The sequence below is a fragment of the Sabethes cyaneus genome, chromosome 3 (genome assembly GCF_943734655.1).
Source record: "Sabethes cyaneus chromosome 3, idSabCyanKW18_F2, whole genome shotgun sequence".
Taxonomy (NCBI): domain Eukaryota; kingdom Metazoa; phylum Arthropoda; class Insecta; order Diptera; family Culicidae; genus Sabethes; species Sabethes cyaneus.
The window spans coordinates 56,660,888-56,686,996 of record NC_071355.1 but is presented as its reverse complement, the minus strand read 5'-3'; the positions used below and the strand labels follow the sequence as shown (position 1 = coordinate 56,686,996).

General features: G+C 38.5%; 1 protein-coding gene across 11 annotated transcripts; it reads right to left on the bottom strand.

The window, feature by feature from the left end:
- Positions 1-3,188: 3,188 nt before the first annotated feature.
- LOC128741480 (uncharacterized) lies at positions 3,189-24,353 on the bottom strand. Of its 11 annotated transcripts, none has more exons than XM_053837330.1 (4): positions 13,374-14,659; positions 13,054-13,296; positions 3,663-4,295; positions 3,189-3,596 (listed from the first exon to the last, which is right to left on the bottom strand). In XM_053837330.1, exons 3-4 carry the CDS (start codon positions 4,275-4,277, stop codon positions 3,408-3,410), a joined length of 804 nt encoding a protein of 267 aa, XP_053693305.1. In that variant the 5' UTR covers positions 4,278-4,295; positions 13,054-13,296; positions 13,374-14,659; the 3' UTR covers positions 3,189-3,407. The 11 variants fall into 11 exon arrangements, with proteins under 11 accessions (XP_053693305.1, XP_053693306.1, XP_053693303.1 ...); XM_053837331.1 differs by having other exon boundaries at positions 13,054-13,273; XM_053837328.1 differs by having other exon boundaries at positions 13,054-13,447; positions 14,094-14,659.
- Positions 24,354-26,109: the final 1,756 nt, after the last annotated feature.

Sequence of the window (26,109 nt, the reverse complement as noted above, 5' to 3'; positions counted from 1 at the left end):
GAGATCAAAATAGATTTTTTTGTGCTCTTTTTACTCACAGTTTTTTTCCGCTTTGAATTTTTTTTTAGAAAGCTTTTTCTAGTTAAATTATGTATTTTTCTAACAGGGCGAAGACAATAACTCCGAAATGTCTGGACGGTTCTCATCAAACTTGGCACACATGTTCCTTGACATAAGAGAATCATCACCGGGAGGTTGACAAATAGAGAGAGCTCTAGCAAGGGGCTAAGTAAAAGAGGTTCAGTTTCTCTTGCATTTAAACCGATTGAAGTTGTGCAAGTGACTTTGAGAAAAGAGGAGGGCTCCACCGAAAAGGAATATATAGTAAAAAAAACCTTTGTTTTGTATCGTATCGTAAAACATGCCAAAAAGCTTAGATTTCCTCCAAGCACTGTTCACAGTGTCTTAAAATCGTTCGATACTCGCTTGACAACAGCTAGGAAGAAGGGAAGTGGAACAAAAATGGATTTGAGGAACAACCACAAGGATGCGAAGGTAAAACAAATATTACGGAGGAGATCAGATCTTTCTGTACGTACCATTGCTCGTAAAATAAAAATGTCGCCAACATTTGTGCACACTTCTAAGCAACGACAAGGCATGAAGACTTTCAAGGTGAGGACTGTGCCAAACCATAATAATAAGCAAAATACGACGGCAATACACGCGCTCGTAAGCTTTATCGCAAATATTTAACGAAGTTTCCATGCGTTATAATGGACGATGAAACGTATGTCCTAGAAGACTTTAAACAGCTTCCTGGTATGTCTTTTTACACTGCCATGAAACGGAATAGCGTTGCAGAGCATTTTAGGACAAAGAAGAACGCCAACTTCTCCAAAAAATATTTAGTATTGCAGGGCAGCTGTGTTCAAGCAAGCAAAAGTTACATCGCTACGGGAACGGTTAACAAGGAAATATACCGTGAAGAATGCCTACAGAAACGATTGTTACCGTTCCTACACAGCCATGATGTACCCTCGCAGTTTTGGCCTGATTTGGAATCCTGTCACTACGCCAAAGATGTTTTGGAATGGTATGATGCTAATGGAGTCCATATTGTACCGAAGGAGGCGAATCCACCTAACTATCCAGAGTTACGCCCCATCGAGCGGTATTGGGCTTTGGTGAAGAGAGAGCTGTCCCAGCACAAACAACAAGCAACAACTATAGATAAATTTTGAAAATCTTGGACAAACGCAGCTAAATTGGTTGCCAACAAGTCTGCACTGACCCTCATGGCAAGGGTAAACTCCAAAGTTTGCCAATTTTTCATGCAGACCAAATAAATAATGTTAATTTGTTTGATAATTATTAACGATACACACATAAATGATATAAAATTGTTTCATGGATTAAACTTCTAGCAAATTTGTTTTATTGCAAAATTGAGATGTCCAAATTTTGTCGCAACAAGCCTTAGCTACGTGACTCAAGTGGAGCCGACTGGGAAAGAACCGACAAGTAGGGGGACGAGGAACGTGAGTATCAATGTATGTTTCGCCATAGCTTCGGAACTTCTGGATTGTTCTTTATTAAACGTCGTTTGTCAAACACATGTATTTTGGCACAAAAAAATCAGCGCAGGGGGGTTGACAAAAGAGGGAAATAGTCTCTTGCAAGGGGAGAGAAAGGTTCAAATGTGAAAAGGGATGCGTTTCTTTTGTATTTGGAAGGATGGCAGTTGTACAAGTTGCTGGATTTCTGAAAACGGGAATAGGGTGCACATTAATAAAGGGGAGGTTCAAAAACGTAAAAAAGGCTCTGTGTTGATTTATAGGGATTACCGGGAAGAAGTCAGATAGTCAGATTTACAAGTGGCTGGGGGACAACATGAGAAGAACTGTCAAAGGGAGTAGACACATTCAAATGAAAAAAGGATTCTGTTTCTTGTATTATGAGAATTTTCGTTACAATAACAGATGTACAAGTGGTTGAGAGACAAAGGGGCCCCGAGTAAGATCGGTCAATCAGCTAGTTCTAAAATGAAATTGAAAATATCTGGTTATGGTCGGACAAACCTAGGAGTTTAAGCACCTAATCCTGTTTTCAGTACCGTATTGCTTTCAGCAATGGTAGAAGATTGATGAATTATTTTCATCCATTTTAGATATGTCTGTACTGCGTTGTGCCGAAGACTTGTAGCAATAAATAAAATTATTTTCACTATCTGTTGTAAACTATCTGCTGTTTCCTTCGTTTATTTCCATTGCATTTATTTACCCATTCGATTTGGGGCAAACCATTTTGAAGCACAGAAAATCTTCATTTCACGGCAATTTAACATTGGCGAAAAAATTGTGTTAAATCAAATGAAAGATTAATCTTTTCTTCATTGGTGAATGGTTAGGTAGCTATTCGTATATAACTGACCCAATAAATGGAATGTGATCCAACCTAAGATATTATGTGAGGATGGTATTTAATTTTCTCTGCATTTTTACTTTTTTATAACATTAGGTAGGTTAGTTGGATCTATAAAAACCTTAGACTTGGTTGAGAGTTGTAACTATTCTGTTTTTGATTTAAAAACTAACCGGAACTTTTCTGACGGTAAAAAAGGTGCCGCAATGCAATGTAAGCAAAGTCTAGGTGAAACATTCCGTTTTCAGAACTTGATTTTTTGCGTTTATTCAACAGAGTTTACAGCCGACTATTAACAGGACTATTGTGGAATTGGCTCTAACAATCACTCCCGATCGAGATTAGTAAAAGTTTCCTGTATAGCATCGTTTATATCGTAAACCATGCGAACTAATAAAATTAATCTAATCCAGGCTAAGATTCCTGTGCTTTCCACCACTGTGCTGCTTCCAGCAATAATTGGTGACTTGTCATTTATCATCTATCGCTTAATTGGTCAGGAATGTCTGAATGTCTGTGTTTAAAAACTTCCGCAATAATGCATGAATAAATTTCAATTTTTAAAATTTGATTTGTTCAACAGTTAAATCATGGACCACCCACCAATAATTTCACAAAATTGTTACACTGCTAGGTGGATTGTGACAGAATCATAGCCAGTTGTTTTACTTTTGTGCTTTGGATATAGTGTTAAATAATCACGAGCGATTATATATAACAGAATGTTATTGGTCAATTTACTCACTCTTGCGGGGGTGTGAAACCATGTTCATGGAAGCGGATACGTTTCAGTAAAGTGGACAATCCAATTACGATTGAATGGCATTAGTTTATCAATGTATTCACATATTTGATGTAGAAATGTCTTGACTGTTTACCTGTTGCTGTCCCTGCTAGAGTTCTTTGGCTACATTGGATAGTTACTGATACATAGTAGAAGTAGTTTGACTGTTTTGGTAACTTCTTATTGCTTTTTCGTTCATTTTTCACCAACACGCTGAATTGTGTTTAATATTCGCAAAATTTCCACTGCAGTCTAGCGATCACGTAACGGCAGTTCCTTCCTCTATTGGAGTATCGAACAGGATACGGTAGGGCCATTCACGGTGAATCACTGGACCAATGTCGCCATTGAGAATTGTTATCAAGTCGTCCAGGTAACGAACGTCATCGAGGTCTTCGGATAGTTTTCGGGTGTCCGCTAGCAATCGATTGGTGGTTGCTTCCAGTGACTAAAATTGCAATAATTTATGATTAAAAACCAGTCCATTTTGGATTAACTAATTATTTATTCTTACCAAAATGTCGTTATGCACCTCAACGGATTTGTACATTAGCGAATGAATGTTGGTATCCAATTTTCCTATTTCCTCGATTTTATCGGAGATATCCTCGATCATGCTGGAGGTAGTAGAGCTGTAACTGGTTTGTCCGGATGAATTGGCCGAATCGTACGGACTGCTGTTTTTTCGCCGGAAGTTCTGTAGCTGAAAGCTGTTCAGAATGTTAGACTGCAGCAGGCTGAAATTCTGGTACCGGTTGTCCCGCCGCTTAAGACTAGATTTGCTACGGGAACCGGATTGTTGTTCCGATTGGTTGTGCCAAAGGTGTTCATGGCTATGACGAAGGCAACCGGACTCGTGGTCGCTCGCGCCTTGGCAGTCGTCGTCAGTGTTGTGCTCTAAAGTCTGTGAACAATCGTCGGCATGTTTTTCATCCTCACAGGACACTCCGGAGTCTGTCCGGAGCTTTTCCCGGGAATTGGATTTAGATTTCTGCTGGTGGAAGGGGGATGTCCGTAGTAATCCGCAGCAACAGTCAACGTTCAAGTTGAGGATGTTAATGTCCGTCCTTTCAAGCTCTTCGTAGAGCGTCAGGGCATTCTCTTCGTCCACCGACAGTGTTATTTCCATGACCGGTTGATGATTGATCTGAAATAAAGGCAAATAACTAAAGATTAGTATCGTATGTTTTACTAGTGCTTATTGAAGAATTTGTAGAGTAGAGTTGTTGTGTTAAAGCATTCAATTTTTTATACATTTTAAATTTTCTATCGGAAACAGGTTAAGCAGAAGTAAAGAGAAATACTCGTCCGTCCATTTGGAATTGAGTGAAATCCTATATCTAAAGTAGCTTCTTGAAACTTGATGGCAAATTTTCTTTTTATTTTATATTCCGATAATCTAATCTACTGAGTTTCATAACATATGACATCAACTTGGCTTTTTTAATTCGGTTTTGCGATAATTTTTTTGAGATATACCTAGGTGCAGCTGGATTTTTAGTGCAACAGACTGCAATCTTATCAGCGTTATTCAAACATCAATGCTAATTTAAGAGCTTTCATCAGTTACCGTTATCAATGGATAAACATGAAAAATGTGCCGAAAAAATTTAGACTTTGCCAATGATAAATCTATTTTAATACTACTAGGAAATCAAATAATTCGATCGCTGGAGTTCACATTTCACAATCGAGCGGTTAACGAAGATAGGTCGGTGGCCAGATATTTCAATTATATTTGTGGAAATTTTTACACTTAGTTTGTGTGACTTTTAATTTTATTTAATTTTATGAATTCAAAAAGTATTTCGCTTTTTCTCAGTAAAAGTAAGATTTATTTTACAGTCATATCATTTAACATGTAAATTAAAAAATGACAAATGACAAAGCAACGAAAGAACATTTTAGAAAAAAAATAGTATAATCTCATAACAATCATTTTAAAATATTTAATTTTATACCGTGCGTACCCATTGGATCACATATTATCCAAATAAACTGTTGAACTACAGCCCCTGCTACTCTTCGGATGTTTTGCAATTTTTTATGACTTTTTATCGTTACCAATAAGCTAGCAGTGTTGCACATCGAATGCGTTTCTACGTGCTCTGTTTACTTAAAGGCAAAAATAAGAGCGATACGAATTAAACTTAACACATCGTAGGACTTACATTTGCGTTATTTTATGCTTATTTAAGTTGTTTGTTTGTCGTACAAAAACAACTTTTTCGTTCAAGACAGGGTACGGAAGGGTATTTTCAGCCTATTAGACAATTGCTTCTATTTCTTAAGCCTAAAGCTAGTTCTAGTGGAAGAAGAGGTGGTTTTGATGTTGTTTCAATAAAAAACAGCAGATTACTTACATTTTTGAGACCCGAATAAGAAATTAAAGGGTTTATAACAAAAACAAAAAAAACTTACATTTTTGAGAAAATAGTTATACCTATTAACATTACAAGAATTTTTATTACATTAAACATTATTGAATTATCTTTTTTTCTGGTACCTATACTAAAACAAATTCATCAATTTCTGTAATGGTCTTTTTTGGAAAATTGATTTATAGTTTTTAAAATGCTTTTTTAGTGATAGAAATTTATTTTCATTTTTTTCAGAACCTCGAGGCCAACTGGGAGGGTTGCCAGCATATCTATGTTTTAAAAATTAAAACGTAATGCGTTACTACCATAAAAAGATCTTCAAATACACTTACGCAAGCGCGGAAACGAACTAAAATCTTTATAAATATATGTGCAGTTTATTGAAGTTTTTAAAGATAAAATTTGTGCTATTTTGTGTTGGACATATTTGGGTACGTAATGCAGAAAGAGCATTACGTAACAACCAACTACGTAACTTCTTTTTAATTGAACTTTTTAGTGCAACTAGCGGATGAGCAGCTAAAAGGTACACGGAAAGAAATTCAATCTTCAAAATAAGCACAATGACTTATGATCTTAAGATTCCAGCTTATGATTTATGAAAGTACACCTTGAATAATGTCGATCTTTTTGCGGTACATCATAACACAAGATCATAAATTATTATTCATGGTTTTGTATTGCTTGATATGGAAGTTCAGTCATGATTTTACAGCAATTCATGTTTTATGATTTCATGATTTTGTTCATAATATTGGAACCGGGAAATGCAATTAGTGCACGAATGCTGTTTTTTTTCATTAGGAACTTTTTAGCGCATCTTGATTTTTATGTGCAATAGCACATAAAAAGCAAGATGCGCTAAAAAGTTCCTTTTGAGTACCAAGGAGAAAATGGACCTTCAGACTGGTCGCAAGTAGATGCAGATGCAAAATAAAGCATAATATATGCTGAATCTGTAAAGCAAAAGATTGTAATCCGGTTCGACAAACTGCAGAACAAAACATCTGCTAGAGTTATGATGGATAATAAAACCCCATTGTATTTCTAACTGCCCAGAGATTCAGTTTATCAAAGCTTTGTGGGTTATGACAAAGGTAAAGCTGAGGAAACATATATGAAGCAGCGGACAGCACTGAAACATACAAGAAAGATTGATCAAAAGCGGTTACCGGAAAAAATTTTTTTTAGTCATTTCGTCATTTAACATGAAATGCCTCGTATAAAACTGCATTAACGGAAAATTAGCAGTCATTAACTTTTCGTCGGAGAGCCCAATTTCGGAAGCAGTTTTTGGCCCAAAAGCGAGGTTCTGTTTATAAAAATGTCATTCTTCTTGCCAGTCTGAACACAGCGAATATGTTTTCATGAACAGAATTTTTGTTTCAAACAAAAAAGCTGCTTTTGAAATTGGCGGAATCGATGACGAATAATTTCACCTTAACGATAAATGTTCCTATATTCATTGATAGGAAACTATGTTCCATATTTTTCTGTATTTTTGTGCATCCCTCTTCATTTATCTGAATCTTTATTTGAAATGTAAACGGCTGTTAGTAGCACGCACAGTGGGGGGAATCTCTGGCCATCAGCCAAAAAATTAAAGTTTATTTTAAATAAATTAAATTAAAGTCCATTATATTTTGGGTATGAAATGGGGAAGGCAAATGAGGAGCGTCCAATACAGCTCTAGCCATCCCAAGCCCCTACCTAGCGCCTCCACGTGGCCATACCTGGTAATGCTCTATTGAGTAGCAATAATTTGTAGGTTATACGTTAAATTTTTTTATACAATCAATTGCCTATGGACTTAACAGCCTAAAAAACTCGAAAAACGAGCGTACGAGTTGAGTTGACGCTTCTCACGCGAAACAGAAATGGAAATTTAAACAATGGAATTTCTGAAAATCGGCAAAAAAATTCCATTTATTTTTGTCTCTTTTTGTAGGTTTTTGCAAGGAAAATAATAACGTCTATATGAAAAGCAAGAATAGATTTGGTTTTCACATTTAAATTTATAAGTTAAAATATTTAAAACGCATTTTTTCGGTCGAATAACAAAATCTATCTTTTTTCGCCCTCCCCTTCAGTTGCCCAACACCGGAAGGACAAAAACTTTATAAAATATTTGTAATGGCCTTACTTCGGCATGTTTTAGCATTTTTTTAAATAACGCAATATCTCAAAATTTGCTTAGAAGTCTAACGGTAGCTCGGATTTTAGCAGTGTCTAAGAAAAAGTTCTTCAAAAAATAGTGCAGAATAAATACTATTCATTAAATATGTAGTAATTGTATCATAGTATGCCACAATTTTATATTAATTAAAAAAGTGTGCTATTGTCGCTTAAAACACGTTTCAAAGATTTGAAGCCAAGGTTCGTCACTATTGGCACTACTGCCGCATCAGTTGACAAGTATTGCAACATAATTTCATTAACAAAAATATCAATATTTTTTTGAAACGGTGGTTCTACAATTGATGAAGGGACAGTAGAGCAAAGTAATGAAAAGTTTTTTAAATGGAAGGGAAAGAGTGAAAAGGTGATGGGTGGGGGATAATTGGTAGCTACGCTTAACAAGTTGTCGTTATGACTCCTACCTTTTGTCCAATGCTGGAAGGTGCATGGATCGAACCAAGCTATAATCTGAGATTATAACCGGATTGGAACCCACAACACCCGCCGGGGCATGTGGCTCGCTGGTACTTGTACCTTTGAACCATAGAGGTGCTGGACTTCAAAGGTACAAGTACCAGCGAGCCACATGCCCTGGCGGGTTTTGAATGCTTCATATTGTATATCGACTGAATTTTAGATACTACAGTAAATATGGATTCGAAACGCACTGTGAGCAAATTTTTTGTCAATCCTGAAATTAGCTCTTAAATCATCATCGGTGTAAATAAATTTAAAGTTTTAGAAATACTCTCATAGTATTTTCTTGTTAAGAACACATTAATCCAAAAAATTCAAAACTTATTGTTTTGATATCGCAAAACTATTCCGAATTCCGAATAGCTATTCCAAGCTAATGACACGCGCAAGTTTTACGACAAGGTGAACCAAACTCGGAAGGGCTACGCACCGAAACCTGACATGTTTAGCGACAAGGGAGGCAATCTAATCACAAACGAGTGCGAGGTGGTTGACAGGTTGGGGCAGTTCTTCGATGAACACCTCAATGGCGAAGTTGCAGAAGGAGTCGGAACGGAAGTCAACCCAGGAGTGCCCAAGGAAGATAGTAATGTCCCAGCACCAGATTTCCAAGAAGCCAAACGAGAAATCGGGTTGCTGAAGACCAACAAAGCCGCAATCTTTTTTGATTTCGAAGCAGCATGCGATACAGTCGATCGGGACCAGCTAAGGCAGATGATGTATGAACACGGTTTTCCGGATAAACTGACGCGACTGATCATTACATCATTACATTACATTGGATCGAGTTATGTGTTTCGTGCCCAGCTCGGGGATACTCTCGAGTTCCTTTGGGACGCGCCGTGGGTTGAAGCAAGGTGACGACTTATCCTGCATGTTATTCAACATCGCTCTCGAGGGGGTTATCCGACGAGCGGGCATCGAAAACACAGGCACGATTTTCACCAAGGGCAGCTAACTGCTAGGCCTAGCAGATGGCCTGGTACCGATTGCAATGCAGAGAATTCTAATTCGTGGTCATGTAATAATCCAGACAAATATAATGCCGTTAGGAAGCTTGACAGAAGAAGTACAAGAAAAAAACAATAAGATCTTAAAAATTACGAGAACATATAATACGCAAACGTAAACGTGGAAACACAATCTGGACATAATTAACCACAATTCGAAGATTGCTTGTTTGAGTCCTGTCACGGTCGCCATGTAACATTATGTTCTCCGATGTAACATTGCGGTTTTCCAATCTTTACAGGTGGTCGCATTGGTGTATATGTAGAATTGTTTAGCGAGTAGGAAATGTTTCTCTGAATGGGCTAAAGGCCCAGACACAATGCATGCGGATTTTACTACGTTGCGGAAATTTGACAGTTTTTCCATGGATTTTCTGTCAAATTGCCGCAACGTAGTAAAATCCGTATGCATTGGGTCTGGGCCTTAACGGCACTAGCAGTCTAAGCAGGTAGCAGACTAACTACAAGAACGTCCGTTGCTAGCTGTGGTTGAAACACATCTGCTTTTGTTCAATATTGGTTTCACAAAGTTGGTCCGAGTGTAATTAGACTCCAGAAATGTTCTGTTCCCACGTTAAAGCCTATATTTAAGGCAGGGCTATCGGGGAAGGTTTTTCCCATAAGATTATGCTCATGGGAAAATGCTGTGTATCCAAATTTAGAAGCATATGATTTTATTGAAAAGTGCCAAACGTAGCCCCGAGAACCACGTACTTTAATTTGCTGTTACAGTTAATTCTGTCACAGTTTTGGTTATTCAGCGAGCCGTTATGCTACCCGATCTCCCCACACTCGACACTTGAAAGTGACTGAGTCGAGTCGAGTTGCTCGACATGACTTACATAATAGGGCCCTTCAAAAATCTTCCTGAGGACGTTATATTACTATCGAAGTAAAATCACGGAACGAGTGGTTCTGCAGAAAAGGAAGAAGTAGAAGTAGAAGTAGAAGAAAGACGATGATGATGATGAAGATGAAGAAGACAGATTTACAGAATCCAGACATTATCGACGTCAGATCCTATTGAAGCGCTAACGTTGACTCGGACCACTACCTAGTGATGGTTAAGATGCGCCCAAGACTCTCCGTTGTGAACAACATTCGGTACCGACGCCAATCTCGGTTAGATCTCGTGCGGCTGAAGCAGCCGGACGTCGCAGCAAACTACGCGCATTCACTCGAAGCTGCGCAGCCGGAAGAGGACGAGCTGGACGAAGCCCCCCTCGAGGACCGTTGGAACACTAGAAAGACACAAACAGAAGAAGATGCAGCGAAACTAAATCTTTCGGGAGAAAAAGCGCTACCTGGAGGAGCAGGAATATGCAGAGTTGGAGCGGCTGCATCGTTTTCAGGAAACGCGGAAGTTCTACCAGAAACTGAACGGATCCCGCAAAGGTTTTGTGCCGCGAGTCAAAATGTGTTGGTATAAGACTGGCAGTATTCTAACGGACGATTGTGAGGTGACCGGTAGGTGGAAGCAGCACTTCGACGAACACCTGAATGGCGTCTAGGCGGAGAACCGTGGCGGCGGGGAAAGCGATTTCGACGGTGCAACAAACGAGGAAGAGGTCCCAGCCCCAACGATAGGCGAAGTTAAGGAGGCCATCATGCAGCTAAGGAACAACAAGTCAGCTGGAAAAGATGGCATCGGAGCGGAGCTTATTAAAATGGAACCAGAAAAGCTGGCCGTCTGTCTGCACCGACTAATTGTTAGAATTTGGGATACGGAACAGCTACCGGAGGTGTGGAAAGATGGGGTTATCTGCCCGATCTACAAAAAGGGCGACAAGTTGGACTGTGAGAACTATCGAACGATCACCGTTCTCAATGCTGCTTATAAAGTGCTGTCCCAAATCATTTTCCGCCGTCTATCACCAATTGCGAATAGATTTGTGGGAACTTATCAAGCCGGCTTCGTCGAAGGTCGGTCTACAACGGATCAAATGTTTACACTGCGGCAAATCCTCCAATAGGGCTGTGAATACAGAGTTCCCACGCATCATTTATTCGTTGACTTCAAAGCCGCATATGATACCATTGACCGGAAAGAGCTATGGAAAATCGTGGACGAGAACAGCTTCCCCAGGAAGCTCATCAAACTGATTAAATCTACGATGGATGGTACACAGTGCTGTGTTCGGATTTCGGGTGGATTGTCAAGTTCATTCGAATCACACAGAGGACTTCGTTAAGGTCTTTCATGTCTGCTGTTCAACATAGCGCTACAAGGTGTTATGAACCGAGCGGATATCAACACGCGGGGCACGATATTCAACAAATCTAGTCAATTCGTCTGCTTTGCCGATGACATGGATATTATCGGCAGAACATCTGTGGTGGTGGCTTAACAGTACACCAGACTAAAGCGCGAAGCAGAAAAGATTGGGTTAAAGGTAAATACGTCTAAAAGAAAGTACATGCTGGCCAGCGGAACCGAGGCCGAACGACACCGCTTGGGCAGTAGTATATTGATCGACGGCGATGAGTTTGAGGTAGTCGATGAATTTGTCTACCTTGGCTCACTGGTAACGGCGGACAATGATACCAGCCGTGAGATTCGGAGGCGTATTATCAGCGGAAGTCGTGCTTACTATGGGCTCCACAAGCAATTGCGGTCGAGCAGACTAAGTCCCCGTACAAAGTGCACCCTGTACAAGACGCTTATTAGACCGGTTGTTCTCTACGGGCATGAAACATGGACAATGCTCGAGGAGGACCTGCGAGTGCTCGGAGTTTTCGAACGACGAGTGCTAAGAACGATCTTCGGCGGCGTACAGGAAAACGGAGTATGGAGACGAAGGATGAACCATGAACTCGCACAGTTCTATGGCGAACCCAGTATCCAGAAGGTGGCTAAAGCTGGACGGATACGATGGGCAGGGCATGTTGCAAGAATGCCGGACAACTGCCCTGCAAAGATGGTGTTCGCCTCAAATCCGGTAGGAACAAGACGACCAGGAGCGCAGCGAGCAAGATGGTTAGACCAGGTGGAGCGAGATCTGGCGGAGAGTACTCGGTGTCCGAGGAATTGAAGAGCGGTAGCCCTCAACCGAGTTACATGGAGAAACTTTGTTCAAACAGGCTTTGTCTTAGGACGGCAAGCCACCTAAGTGAGTAAGTAAGATGAAGATGAAGATTAAAAAAACTAATAAGAAGAGGGAAAGTTTCAAATTTTGCTCGATATTTACTAATATGTGATTTTGTGTTGTTTATTAAAACTTATATCAGTTCTGTTTTATAAAATGTTTTGTTCTATAAAACAGTCAAAATCGCCCTTAAGACAAATAAAAATATTCTAATATAAAAATCTTATGGCATCCCAAAATTACTTGAAACCGTTTTTCATACTTAATTTAGAAAGATTTTTCGCTTGGCCTGCATTTGTACGGAGTCGCCCCACTGTGCCACGTTCCACGTGCCGTGCACGGAGGCGTATTAATAGGTTTGCATTCGCTTACTTCGTCATAAACATATGCTCACAAATCGTAACAGCTCGAACCTGTTCTGGGATATAACGTTTGAGCAGAGCGATGCTTGCTCAACATGGTTTATTTTCAGTGTATCGCCAAGGTTAATAAACCAGTCGTCGAACAAACGGATTGGATTTTTTGTTTCATAGTTGAGTCTGAAGTTGGAAAAAATGCAGAATAGCATTAAATCAGACCCAAACGGCACTGCGTAATTGCAAAGGGGCTGGATCAAGATTCTTTTACGACATTCTGAAATCTAACCAGTTTTTTCAGTCATTCACATTTTTTAGAAACAAAGAAAATTTTAATTGCTGCTTCAGTGCAAAAATATTTTTTGTACTCTGATAAATTATTCCATTAATTCGGCCATAAGTTAAGTAGGTACACACCTTCGATAGGGTATGAAACAATACGAACTCACAGATTGGTTCCTCTCCTGTTGATAAGCTTGGGAAAGTATGCTCTGTAGTGATTCCTGATGTCGTGATAGTTTACAACCTGAAGTTTCGCCCGCGATTTCACCCAGCACCAGCGCACGGAGATCTGATTACTTTCGTGTTGCACTACTCGTGTTGTTTGACCCTCGCTCACTACACACGTTAGGTAGACCTATATGTTCAAATCACACATCACTTTTTGCTGACTTGTCTTGGCTGTTTACTTCGTATTTGGCTTGTTAGCGTAATTACCCCGGTAAATTTGCACATACCTACGTATGGAGTGCGCACAACTGTGCTGCAGCTCTTCCTACATTCGACACCGGACAAACTAATGGAGAGGAAACTGCGAAATAGCGAACGTTTGCTAGCGAAATTTTGCATCACCCACCAACGCGATTCCACACCGATTCGCGAATATAGAGCGAAGGCGATGTTTCCCGAGTTTAGGTTAAATAAACCTTCACTGTATCCGTGAATATAATCTCAACTGTGTGCGTCACTATCAGTGGCATCACTCGTGGGCGATTGATTAGAAATTATTTAATCGGTGTTTATTTTTTGCTGGACAGGACAAACTATTTTAGTTTTAGGTTTCTTATTGGTTCAGTAATGGAACTATGAGAAAGCAATTCGGTAATTCAAAAATGATCGACTGATTCTTCACTATACAAATTAATAATCTAATGCATCGAAGCACTTAATTGACGGTGTAATTCCCATCTGACCGCGAAATGAAATCGCTTATGATGAGTCATTTTTCTGCTACCTCGTTTTGTTACCGCAAAAGATGTTAGGTTGGCTAGTTTGAAACTAATAGTATTTTCGAAGCAATTGAGCAAAGTTAAATGTAGTGCTGTTTTATGACGATTCCTTGGATAAAGTTATCACATTTTACGCCTTATGCCTGACTGACAGCATTCTGTTCAACGACGTTTGTTTATTTTTTCATGATCTAGCTTGCATTACATTTTCACAGTACGCAGACTCACTTGAAATCTTCTTACTCCTAGTTCAGGTATTCCGATTGAAAACACCCAAATACGTAATTTTTTGCCTTCACAGATAACATATCTCAATTCACACTTCTGAATGCTTATTTTGTCTAGTTAAACACAAACACCGATTGGTTCGCTACCTTCAATTTTCCTGTCGATTCAAACACGGTTTCAAGAATATCATTCTGTTCGATATGACTTGCTGGTGTATGATATCATTATTTACACAGGCACGCACTCCAAAGAAGCTAGTAGAAAAGTACATGTCCCATTCCGATGAGACGCGACCCGCGAGGCACGCCTAAACACTTTTGCGAAAATACAGTTCACTTGGGTAACATCCGAACCAGAGCACGGCACGACACGGCACCAGCCAGCCAGCAGGCAACTCCTCTCGTATGTGAAAGCGCTGACTGGCAACGCGAGCGAACTAGTTGTGAGGGTTGTACCGTGCGTGAGATCATCGACTCCGGTCAGCAGCTCAGGCCTCAGTGGTGTGTTGGCCAACGTTGAAGCGGCACTGCACGCGTGTACTATGCCACGCTACTAGAAATCAAAAGGCAGTCCCGCGACGGATAGTGTACGGCCACCTACATTGGACTGGCCAGCGATTGTGGCCCGGTCTGGTTACCAACACACGCACGGACTCGTATCGTCGTCGCCGGCATTATCGCTGTCGAGTGGCGGGCTGTACATATATATCGTAATGTTCCTAGGTGCCGTAGGGTTGTTAAGATTTCTACACTGCTATCGAATTGTTGCGGTTTGTTTAAATGGTGCGATGAGATCATTTTCATCGATATGTGCTGTCGATTAGGTTAATCTATCAGAAAATCTAATTGCCTTGAACATTTGATTAGTTTTACTTCCAGTCAATATTCCGTTATTGAAATGGATGAGTTTCAGTTTATTTCATTCCTACTCTACTCAAAAAGGCTATATGTATTTTTATTGAATTTTTGTTGGTTGAAATTAGTGTTATATTAAAGATCAAAACTTTTAAACAGTTAGTTCGATTGTTGTTGAGTCTAGTTTTTCCTAAATTTCCAAAAAATTACAAGAATTATATTACCAACAAGATTTTTGTAAACTATCGAAGATCTATACCTTCATATATGGTAAATAGGTATTTTAGTTATTTTAAAATCAAAAACCTGTTTCGCCCTGTTTCTCGAAGAAAGGCTTTATTTTGACGTAGGGCTAGTTTTACGGTAAGGTTTGAGATAGGATGTCATTCCAAAGAGTAAAAAATGCGAGCGTCACGAAAAAATGAAAGATCTCTCAATAAGAGGTGTAATGAGAAGTACACTATTGAAGGAATTGGATGCTTTACTCTATATACTTCCATATTACATCAGTTTATACAATTAGAAGCTAAAAAGAGCGCTCTGAGAATCAAAAGATCAATGAACCTCTTTAAAGGTGATCTAACAGGCCTGCTCAGTATTCTAAAAACTATTAGTATCAATCCTCTTGTTATCAATAATGAAGATGGGATGGAGAAAAAATACAACTTCAATCGAAAATTCCGTGTATTTGAGCCTAGACGTGATTCTTGGGTGGTCCCGATCTTCGTCCAGGCAGACAGTTTTCTATACAGATGGTTCAAAAATGGACAATCAAGTGGGAGCAGGAGTAACTGGTCCGGCTTTGACATACAACATATAATACAACCTGAAAGACAACCAATTCTAGAATGTACGACTGTGTGCTTGCGCAGGAACTATAGACATTCAAATATATGCATCATGTCCGACAGCCAAGCAGCTCTAAATGCTCTAAAGTCGGCGACATGCACATCAAAACTTGTCTGGGAATGTATTCAATCACTCCAAAAATTGTCTTGTCGTAACCAAGTCAACTTGTACTGCGTCCCAGGTCACTGTGGGATCGATGGAAATGGAAGAGCTGATGCGCTTGCAAGACTCGGACCATCATCTCATCAATTTGTTGAGTCTGAGTCTGCCTGCGGCTTATCTCCAAACGTTTCAATGACTCGCAATATCCTGGAGCATTTGAAGAAAGATCTAAGCATTTATATTGGTCTTATAACAGGACACTGTCCGAGCCGTTATCATCTGAAGCTTATGGAAAAACTTCAAGATGATATATGTCGCTTCTGTGGCATAGAAAAAGAAGAGCTGGAACACCTGTTATGTCGATGTCCAGCAATTTTCTATAAAAGATTAAGATTCTTCGAAAGAGGGCTGTTAGGACCCTCTGATATTTAGAGAACAACTCCCAGCGCAGTAGTGCACTTCATCCGAAGTGCATCGCCGGGCTCGACAAATGCTATTAGTCAAACAATTACAATCGCTTCTGATAGTGATGCGTCATCTTGATAACATTGCTATAATAAAACGGGGCACATATCACAATAGATGTTTAGTGTTGTTTCCTTTCACAAAAAAAAAAAGAAAAAGCTACAGGTCGAAGATACTTTACGACGTTTAAACCTATACCAATTTGATATCTGTGCTTGGAAAGTACGTCAGAGTGCAAAACCAGCCGTTTTCTTTAACCCATTTTATTTTTAATTGAAACAAGTCCAATTTGATGTCCTGAATGTGAAACGTCGTAGAAAAATGATTATCCTTTTTTTATCAGATTGCATCCATATATTGCAAGAATTTGTTCGGAACTGTTGTCTTGCGCGGAAACAGGGCTGAAGGGGTATTTCATATTTGTGCATGTGACGTGACGCAGCAATTCTCAATGCGAGGATAATCAGCAACTGTCTTATCCGAGAATAGTTTTTGAGCGTTTCGCTTTGCGTCAGTTAGTTGCTTGCAATTCTTTGCATAGTTTGCATAGCCGCGGCACGTGCCGGTATTGGTGGCTCCTTGATAACATGGATTCATGGATATTTGACCAGAAGAAAGCAATACGTTACTGTAGATGGTGCAAACTCAGAACTTTACAATGTAACATCAGGAGTTCCACAAGGCAGTCATTTGGGACCACTTCTGTTCATCCTACTGATGAATGAACTGCCTACCGCAATTGACAATGCCCTCGTATTAATTTACGAGGCTCTTTTATCCAGTGATAAAGCATGAAGATTGCTTAAAGCTTCAAAGAGATGTGCAAACTTTTGGGCGTTTCTGTTCAGCATCCAAGTTGCAAATCAACAACGAAAAATGTGCTACCATAACGTTTACACGCTTCTCAAATCCGTTAATATTCGACTACAGCTTGGATGGAAAAACCATCAAACGAGTGAGCAGGATTAAGGACTTAGGAGTCAATCTAGACGCAGGGTTGACTTTCAACGATCACGTGAATACGCTGGTTTCCGAGTGTCTTGCACTATTTGCTGTAGTAAAACGATTCGCAACAGAACTGGATGACCCGTATACGATCAAATCTATATATGTGAGCCTGGTACGATCAAAATTAGAATTCGCAAGTGTGGTGTGGAGGCCAATGTATGCAACATACATGAACAAATTGGAGAGGAAATCTTCCGGAATATAAAGATTTGTGCTGTCTGCTGGATATGGATACTCTGGAAAATAGATACCAGATTGTGGACGTTAGCTTTTTTCTCAATTTGCAGAGAGGACGATACGACAGCGATTATTTGAAATCCAGGATAACTGCTAACCAGAGTACAGTAGTTCTGAGAAGACCAAGGCCATTCACTCTAGAACACCGTCGAGCTAACTACGCGCGCAATGAACCAGCCTATCGCTTTATGCAGCTAATGAACAATTTTAGAAATGTACTAAATTTAAATATGTCGACTGATACTATTAAGGAAAAACTTAGGCTATTTCTGAGAGGTCAATTACATGTACACTAAAAGCTCTGCATGTTATATTATTTTGTATTTGGTATTATATTTTATATTTATATCCTATATTAGATGACGGGCAAAGCCCATATATCTTGACAATAAATAAATAAATAGTTTCAATTATATTTCTGTCAAGTATGCAAATAGCTGTAAAGTAGTGTGTCGAAAGGAACTAATCAAATTAAGAGGACGTTAGCTAACTGATATTTTAACTGGCTGTCTACATGATAGTTGTAAGACAATTATACTTCAAATCAATTTATCACAATGAATGGTGTTATCAACAATTCCGTGGATATTGGCGAATGCGAATCAGAATAGTTTTTTATTTTTTCGGTTTAACCATAGTTGTAAGCATGCTCCTTAAACTAATTTAAGCATGGGCATTTAGGAAATTTGAACTTGTCTTCTTGTATCAAATTTATGGGATTGTTTCGGAGAATTTAACAGTAAACTACAAATTTGAGTGAGCGCAACAGTAGCAAAATGTCAGGTTGTGTTGAATTGAATTTGTATTCGTAGTTCTACGTGAGCCCCTCGTTCGTGCCTTTACAAACAGACCTTCATACTTTTTGTTTGTTAGGTTGTTCTGAGTGCATCCCAAATGTCAAGAGTTCTGAAAATAGTACAACTACCTTGAACGTACCATGTTCTGCGCTGTTAAGATATTTTTATGTTTCTCTCGTTATTATAGACATTCTAGACTGTTATTAACAACGTTTATAGCAGCAACGTGTAGTACTACGGTCTATAATATCTGGTAAAAAATATGGGTACTAAAAGTTGATCAACAATTCAGTATATATTTCGTTTTGTTAACTTATTCTACGCAGTTTCTTGCGTATGTTCCTAATTCTGCGCAAGTTTGTTCCTAATTTTGCGCACCTAAAAGTAATAATCAATGCTTATGTCATGTTGTTTATGCCTTTAAACGCTGAAAGCACTCTAAAAATCTGGCATTAGCCATTACCAGAATTAAATCCATGATCCATCTGGCCTTCTTGTGCTATTGTTATTGCAGTTGAAACCCGTAATAATCGACGTGCGACATTCGGTTTTATTCTTGTTCTGTGTGTTGCAATTATGTCGCACGTGGTGCGCTGTGTCCGCACATTGACGCGCTATACAGTGCACCACCTGCGACGTAGTTGCGACACATTGAACCAGAATAAAACCGAATGTCGCACGTCGATTATTACAGTTTTCAACTGCAACAGCAATGTTCAAGTGGAACAGGAATATTGTTATTTGTTTATTTAGTTGTAAAACAACTGACACGGATTGTCTTATTGAATGTTTCTGGTCGGTTTATAAAAAGTTAACACCATACAATTTTTGAGGGAACTTGTGTGACGGTTCATTAAATTCAAATAAGCTTTCAATAATAGAAAAAGTCCGGATGCAGGCGGTTATTGGCTGATAGGATCCAAACGTGATCCGATGAAATCTCGGTGGAGCGCAGGGCACGTTGCCATGCACGAAAGTTGATGAGAGACAGGATGGCTGGTGAATCGATTTCGCCATTTAAGGGGACATAAACGACTAAAATTTTTGAAAAAATCATAATTTTTTTATTTATATTTTTTTTATTTTGATTCTGCAATCTTTTACGTTTATTTTGATACTAAATTTGTAATGATCCGACCACGGGAAGTGGTCGAAAAACGATTATACACATAAGCATTCCAGTGCGGCGTTGAACAACTTCGGCGGAAGAAAACGCCGCTCCTAGAAAACCACGATTTTCAAACTTTATGTACCTTTTTCTCAGAAACTACACAACATATTGGAACAAACTTTTTTTTTGTTTTGTAGGTAGTAGCTTGGCAAAGACTTTTATAACTTTTCAGTTTCGTAAACTAAACACAGCTAGAGAAAAAAGAAAAAGAAGACTAAATTTTATTTTTTCAGGCATCTATTTTTCTTCTTTTTCGTTTTTCTCAAGCTGTGTTTTGTTTACGAAGCTGAAAAGTTATAAAAGTCTTGGTTTTTCAGGAGCGGCGTTTTATTGCGCCGAAGTTGTTCCACGCCGCACTGGAATGCTTATGTGTATGATCGTTTTTCGACCACTTCCCGTGGTCGAATCATTACAAATTTAGTTTCAAAATAAGCGGAAAAGATTGCAGAATCAAAATCTGAAATAAAAAAATAATGATTTTTTCAAAATGTTTGAAAGTGAGTTGAACGTGAGTTTGGTGTCAAGCAGTACCCCAAGGTCATTGACTTGATCGACTCTTGTGAGTACATGCTCATTTATTTGGTAGTTGAAAACAACCGGACTGGCGATGCGGTGGAAAGTCATTACTTGACATTTTTTGATGCTGTTAAAGGCCTTTTTTTTTGCACCAGCCTACAAACACATCCAAGAGCCTTTGAAACCGGATACAATACGGAATATAATTTCAAATCGTCAGCATACATTAGCTTGCATCTAACTCCACGCAGCGAAGCAATATCGTTTACAAACAGCAAAAACAGAAGCGGTCCCATGTTGGTACCTTGTGGTACACCCCAGTTGATAAACTGGGAAGAGAAGCACGAGTCGAGCTGCATGCAAAGGGCTCTACCACACAGGTAGCAACTGAGCCATTTCGTAAGCGACTGAGATGCACCAAGTCGCGCTAATTTCCTGCAGCAGTATTTTATGGTCAATTCGATCGAACGCAGCCTTTAAGTCCGTGTAGATCACATCAATTTGTGCCTTTTGTTCCATGTGAGCTGTACAAGTAGATGTGAAATCCAATAAGTTTGTGCTTACGGATCGACCAGGCATAAATCCATGTTGGTCGGTGGAGATATAGCATTTTGTTCTAGTAAGAAGAAAATTACTCACTACTATTTCAAAAAGCTTAGACGCAGCAGAAACACTAGTGATGCCACGATAGTTTCTAACGTTCCGACGGTCGCCACTTTTAAAAACATGAATCACTGCTTCCAGATCGTCGGAAATTTTCCGTCCTTATGATTTGTTGAATATCTAGCACAACAGATCCACTAATGCAAGTGCACAACGGGTGAAGACTAGAGCCGGAATACCATGGGGTCCAGGACAACATGAACGTTTCATTTTCTTAGCAGCTGATAGAACCATATCGGAAGTTATTTCAAATATACTTATATCCACTGAATCAGCAGGAACACCTGCAGATGCAGCGACTACCTGCGAATCAGATGTAGATTTTTCTGCGAATACGGACGCGAAAAATTTCGCGAGCAGCTCACACGATTCCAAAATACTAGGGTATGTTGCTTCTTCGTCGTAGTTGCCTATTCCCGTCCTATCCGACACAAATTATTAAAAATATCAGCATTTTTATGACACACAAAGCAAAACTAGTTATTCCCTAATATTTCAGTTTGTTGTCTATCATACGCGATCAATCAAAGTGAGCTGAGATTTATTTAAATGCTTTTCATCATTAAAGAAGTCGTACCAGCCAAATTTCCTACGTTTTTTCGTGCGACGAAGAAAAAATGTCGACTAATCGTTTTAATTTTCGTCATTCACAAATGAAAATAACTCACGCAAGGCATTGTCGTTATTCTACAGCCAGAAAAACTTGCCTGATCTGCAGATATTTTGCAGAATAACATTTGTCATGCCATCCTACACAAATACATGTGCGTTAGCTTCGTAAACATTGTTGTAATTTTTAGTTCGGACGATGAAAAATTTTGATGGACGGATTTTAAAACGGTACGACGAATTTTAGAAATATAGTCAGTTGCGTAATTTCAATAATATGCTTTGATAATCACTTTTCAGCGATTTCAAAGTTCACGGATCGGAAGATAAGTGTGTTTTGGTCAAATCAGCACAAGAACTTTTGGAGTATTCATTAAATCCACCTAAGAAATGATAAAAATTAGAGTGGCTTTCCTTACTGCGACGGGAATTAGAAATAAACCCTATTTGCTTCAGCGTCATCGAGAAATACATTAGAAGGGGTAGCAGAATGTTTTCGTTTTGATTTAACAACTTTTTGGGTTTCTGCGAAGGGCAATCCAACCGAAATCTGCACACAGCATTTCGTACCATTCCCCGTAGCTCTTATCAGTTTGGATAGCTCTCCGGAAAAGCTGTTCTCATCCATGATTTTGCATAGCTGTTTACGGTCGGCGGTATCATACACAGCTTTGAAATTTGGAAGTGTACTTTGTAACCAGCATTCTGAATGGTCATAGTACGATAGTTATCACAGTAAAGCTTGTTGTGTTTATTTTGAATTATATAGATAATATCATCCTTTCACTTCTCCGATGGCTATACTGAATCCAAAATTTTAATATTAAATCTTATTAGGGTAGTTGATCCAATAGTTGTGGTAGTACCAATAGTTGCGCTACTATTCATTATTAATGCATATTTTCGTCACCGTATCATTTTAGATAAAACAATTACGTTCATTATATAAAACAGGTTTTTAGAAGTATTGGTAGTTAGACTACACCATTTAAAATTAAAGCATTATTTGCTAAAATGCCAATTTTCTAAAATCTAACGCAACTATACGCGCAGTTGGAGCGCACAACTATAGGCGCTCATTTCTATAGTTTTGCTACGATGTTTTTTCACTTAGCAACCTAGAAATGTATATGGAATAACACAATTAAAGGAACACCAAACTTAATTAAGGAAACATTAGCGCAACTGTTGGTACAATATAATTCAATTGGAAAATTCATTTTTTCTTTATAAAGCTTCTCGTACAACGAAAGCAATTGTCTTGCCTTGTGACAAATACCTTGTATTTGATAAATTTATATCCCACATTGTGCTTAGAGGCGTGACTTATGGAGCATCTACCCTACTATATGATGCCATGTAGTAACTTTAACTTAGATTGAATATATCACATAGTAAAATCCATATAGGTATGGATTTTGTTGTTAAAAATCACCAAACGATCATAACTTTTACAATATAAGACATATTTAGATGAAGTTAATTGCATTCAACAGTAAAATTTTTTTTTGACTGGTGAAAAGAGCACGAAAATCTGTCGAAAAATAATCGAGAAATCGTCATTTCTATGTAATCCGTTCTGGAAATGTTGTCAGGAGTATCCTACCTTTATGGCCCATCTGGCTTTACGGACTACTTCCGCCGAGGTATCCAGAACGTGCTACACGGTTACCATGGCAACGAAACGGATATTACTGGCAAGTAAACGGACACGAAAAATATCTGTTTACTTGCAGGTGCAGCTAAAAACAAAACACCATGCATCTCCACTGTATTATCGCAATTTTATTCCTTTATAAAAATTTATATCTTTAAAATCACTATAAATTTCGAGCCAAAAAACTATAAATATAATTACATTAATATATTTAGTATTGGAAGTAGGGATGGTCTGATCACTTTGACTAAATTTCGATTCGTTTGACAGTACCGTCTCAGCCGACCGAAATTTGACAAAGTTATAATGTACCTAGAACTACCCGGAAAAAAATAACCATTACACGAAGATAAAAATTATGGTAACAGTAGGATACAAAATACAGTAAAAACAATAAAATTTATCGTCCGAAAAGATAACCAGACTATCAAACCTATTGTTGTCCTATTGTAAATTTTTTTTCGGGTAGTTATGATCTATAATTTTGTAGTTACGGTGCGACAATGCTAGACCTCATTAGTAACTAAGTGAACGTTCACTTAGTCAATGAATCAAAATTGAGTCAAAGTGATCGAACCATCCCTGATTGAAAGCATTACTTTCAACTAAATTGGTGTAGACACAAAGCAATTTGAAGTAACTTCTCTCGGTGATTTTTATCTACCTAATATACTTGGATTGCATTGTCTTGTCGTTGACGTTACAATCATACTTTGAAACAATATTAAAACTGGTTTTCCAGACCGTGTTGAAATAATCAGTTTGGAGTCCTTACTGCTTGGTTGGCACAGACGAAAATAACCTTATCTTACACGATAGGCTTCCCTAAGTATAGCACATCGACATCCCAACAACCGTACACTATTTTCCGTTACATTGTTCTCATGTTCATTAGGTTTTCTATTTTCCAGTGCACTGCTCACATGTGTGTCTGCATTTCTTTTTATTTTCCCACTTTTCGCTATAAGTATTGATCATTATCGATAACCGAAGTGGCACTCTCACTGCGTCTGTCGTTTGTTTGCACGTCTAGCTATGAATCCTGATCTAAAACCACTTGCAGCATTGTATGCGGTTCGTGTGTCTCGTGCGTTTCACATGTGCATTCGTCGTGTGAACAACAAAATTGATAGCTTACGTTTATGCGATGCGAATCCATTCGGTCTCCGGTTTCCTTCGGTGGTTCATTAGACTACCGTACGACTAGCTGTAGTGTATCGATTTAACGGATGGAATTTCAATTGTTCTATAACCACCGTGCCTGGCTGGCTGGCTGGCTGGCTTGCTGGTTGGTTATAGCGAACTGACTGACTCGGGTGCGGTATAGCCGCGTGTGGACCCACTTGTCCTGCCCAGGCTGGCGTGTATCTTTCAGTTGAGACTTTCAGCTGCTCCAGTATGTGTACATACCGCGACAGGTGTGCGAGCGCAACTAAATTAGCTCCGTTCTGTGTGTCGACTTTCTTCGTTTCGATTTTGCACTGTACTGTTCTGTGTGTATTTCAGTTTTCTTTCAATCATATCGAGCTATAGGCATCCTTCTTTTGTGATATTTTCGCTGTGATTTTCTTTCCACTTCGCTCGAGAAAAATATGAAAAGCTTTGACGTCGCATACATAGTTGTTATGTAAATTTAATATAAATATGACAATACTTGTCCACATACGGTTTTATGTTTTTTTTTCTAGGAGTTTGAGAGATGTATTTGTATCACACATATATTTATATTTTTCAATATCGCAGTGTGATTGAAATTTTGTGCATCAGTTATCAACTTTTTTGAACTCTGGGGTATAATAAAACCAGCAACATTATGACTGCGTCTGCATACGTAATTTTTACATAATGCACAATTAAATTTGATATTGATTCAAACATTTGAAAATTTGATTATTTTTAATCTATTTAAATGATGAAATTCATACAAACTTGCCACTTGATATGAAGTGAATACAAGTTTATAATTTATCATTAGCTATCATTTTATATATATATATATATATATATATATATATATATATATATATATATATATATATATATATATATATATATATATATATATATATATATATATATATTATATGTATGTACGTACGTATGTATGTATGTACGTATGTATGTATGTATGTATGTATGTATGTATGTATGTATGTATGTATGTATGTATGTATGTGTGTATGCATAGTATAAATTTTATATATTCTTCGAATATCTATATATATAAGAATGAAATGCTGTTCGTGTGTCCGGTATAGACTCGCAAACCGCTCGACGGATTTTGTTGAAACTTGGTATACACATTGCGTTTGATGTGAGGAATGTTGTTAGCATGGTTTGAGACCCCTCCCCCCTCTAGAAGGGGGGGCTCCCATACAAATGGAACACAAATTTCTTTATAACTCGGGAACTAATCAAGCAAATGGAACCAAGTTTGGCGTGCGAAGGTTTTTGGAGGCAGAAATTTTTTCTATGGTAGATTGAGAACCCTTCTTCCTCTCAGAGGGGGGCTCCCATACAAATAAAACAAAAATTTCCTCATAAACTGACTATTAATCAAGCAAATGGAACCAAATTTGGTATGAGGGGTTTCTAGAGACAGGATTTTTTTCTATGGTTGTTTGAAACCCCTCTCCCTTTAGAAGGGGGGGGGCTTCAATACAAATGAAAGACAAATTTCTTTATAACTCGGGAACCAATCAAGCAAATGGCACCAAATTTGGCATGTGAATGTTTTTGGAGGTAGAATTTTTTTTTCTATGATAGATTGATAAACCTCCTTCTTCTAAGAGGGGGGCTCCCATACAAATAAAACACAAATTTCCCCATAACTCGACTATTACTCAAGCAAATGAATTTGGGGGTTACTGGAGGCAAAAATTTTTTCTATGGCGTATTGAGATTCCTCTTCCTTCTGGGAGGGAGGAGAGTTCTCATACAAATTAAACCGAATTTTTTGCAATATTCAAAAAGTAATCGAACTCGCGTGTTGCCGTCCATACTAAAATATAAGATAAATTTGGAACAAAATTGTTAAGAATATATCGGTGAAGCCTAGATAATGGGTCAAATTAAATAAAAGTAAGAT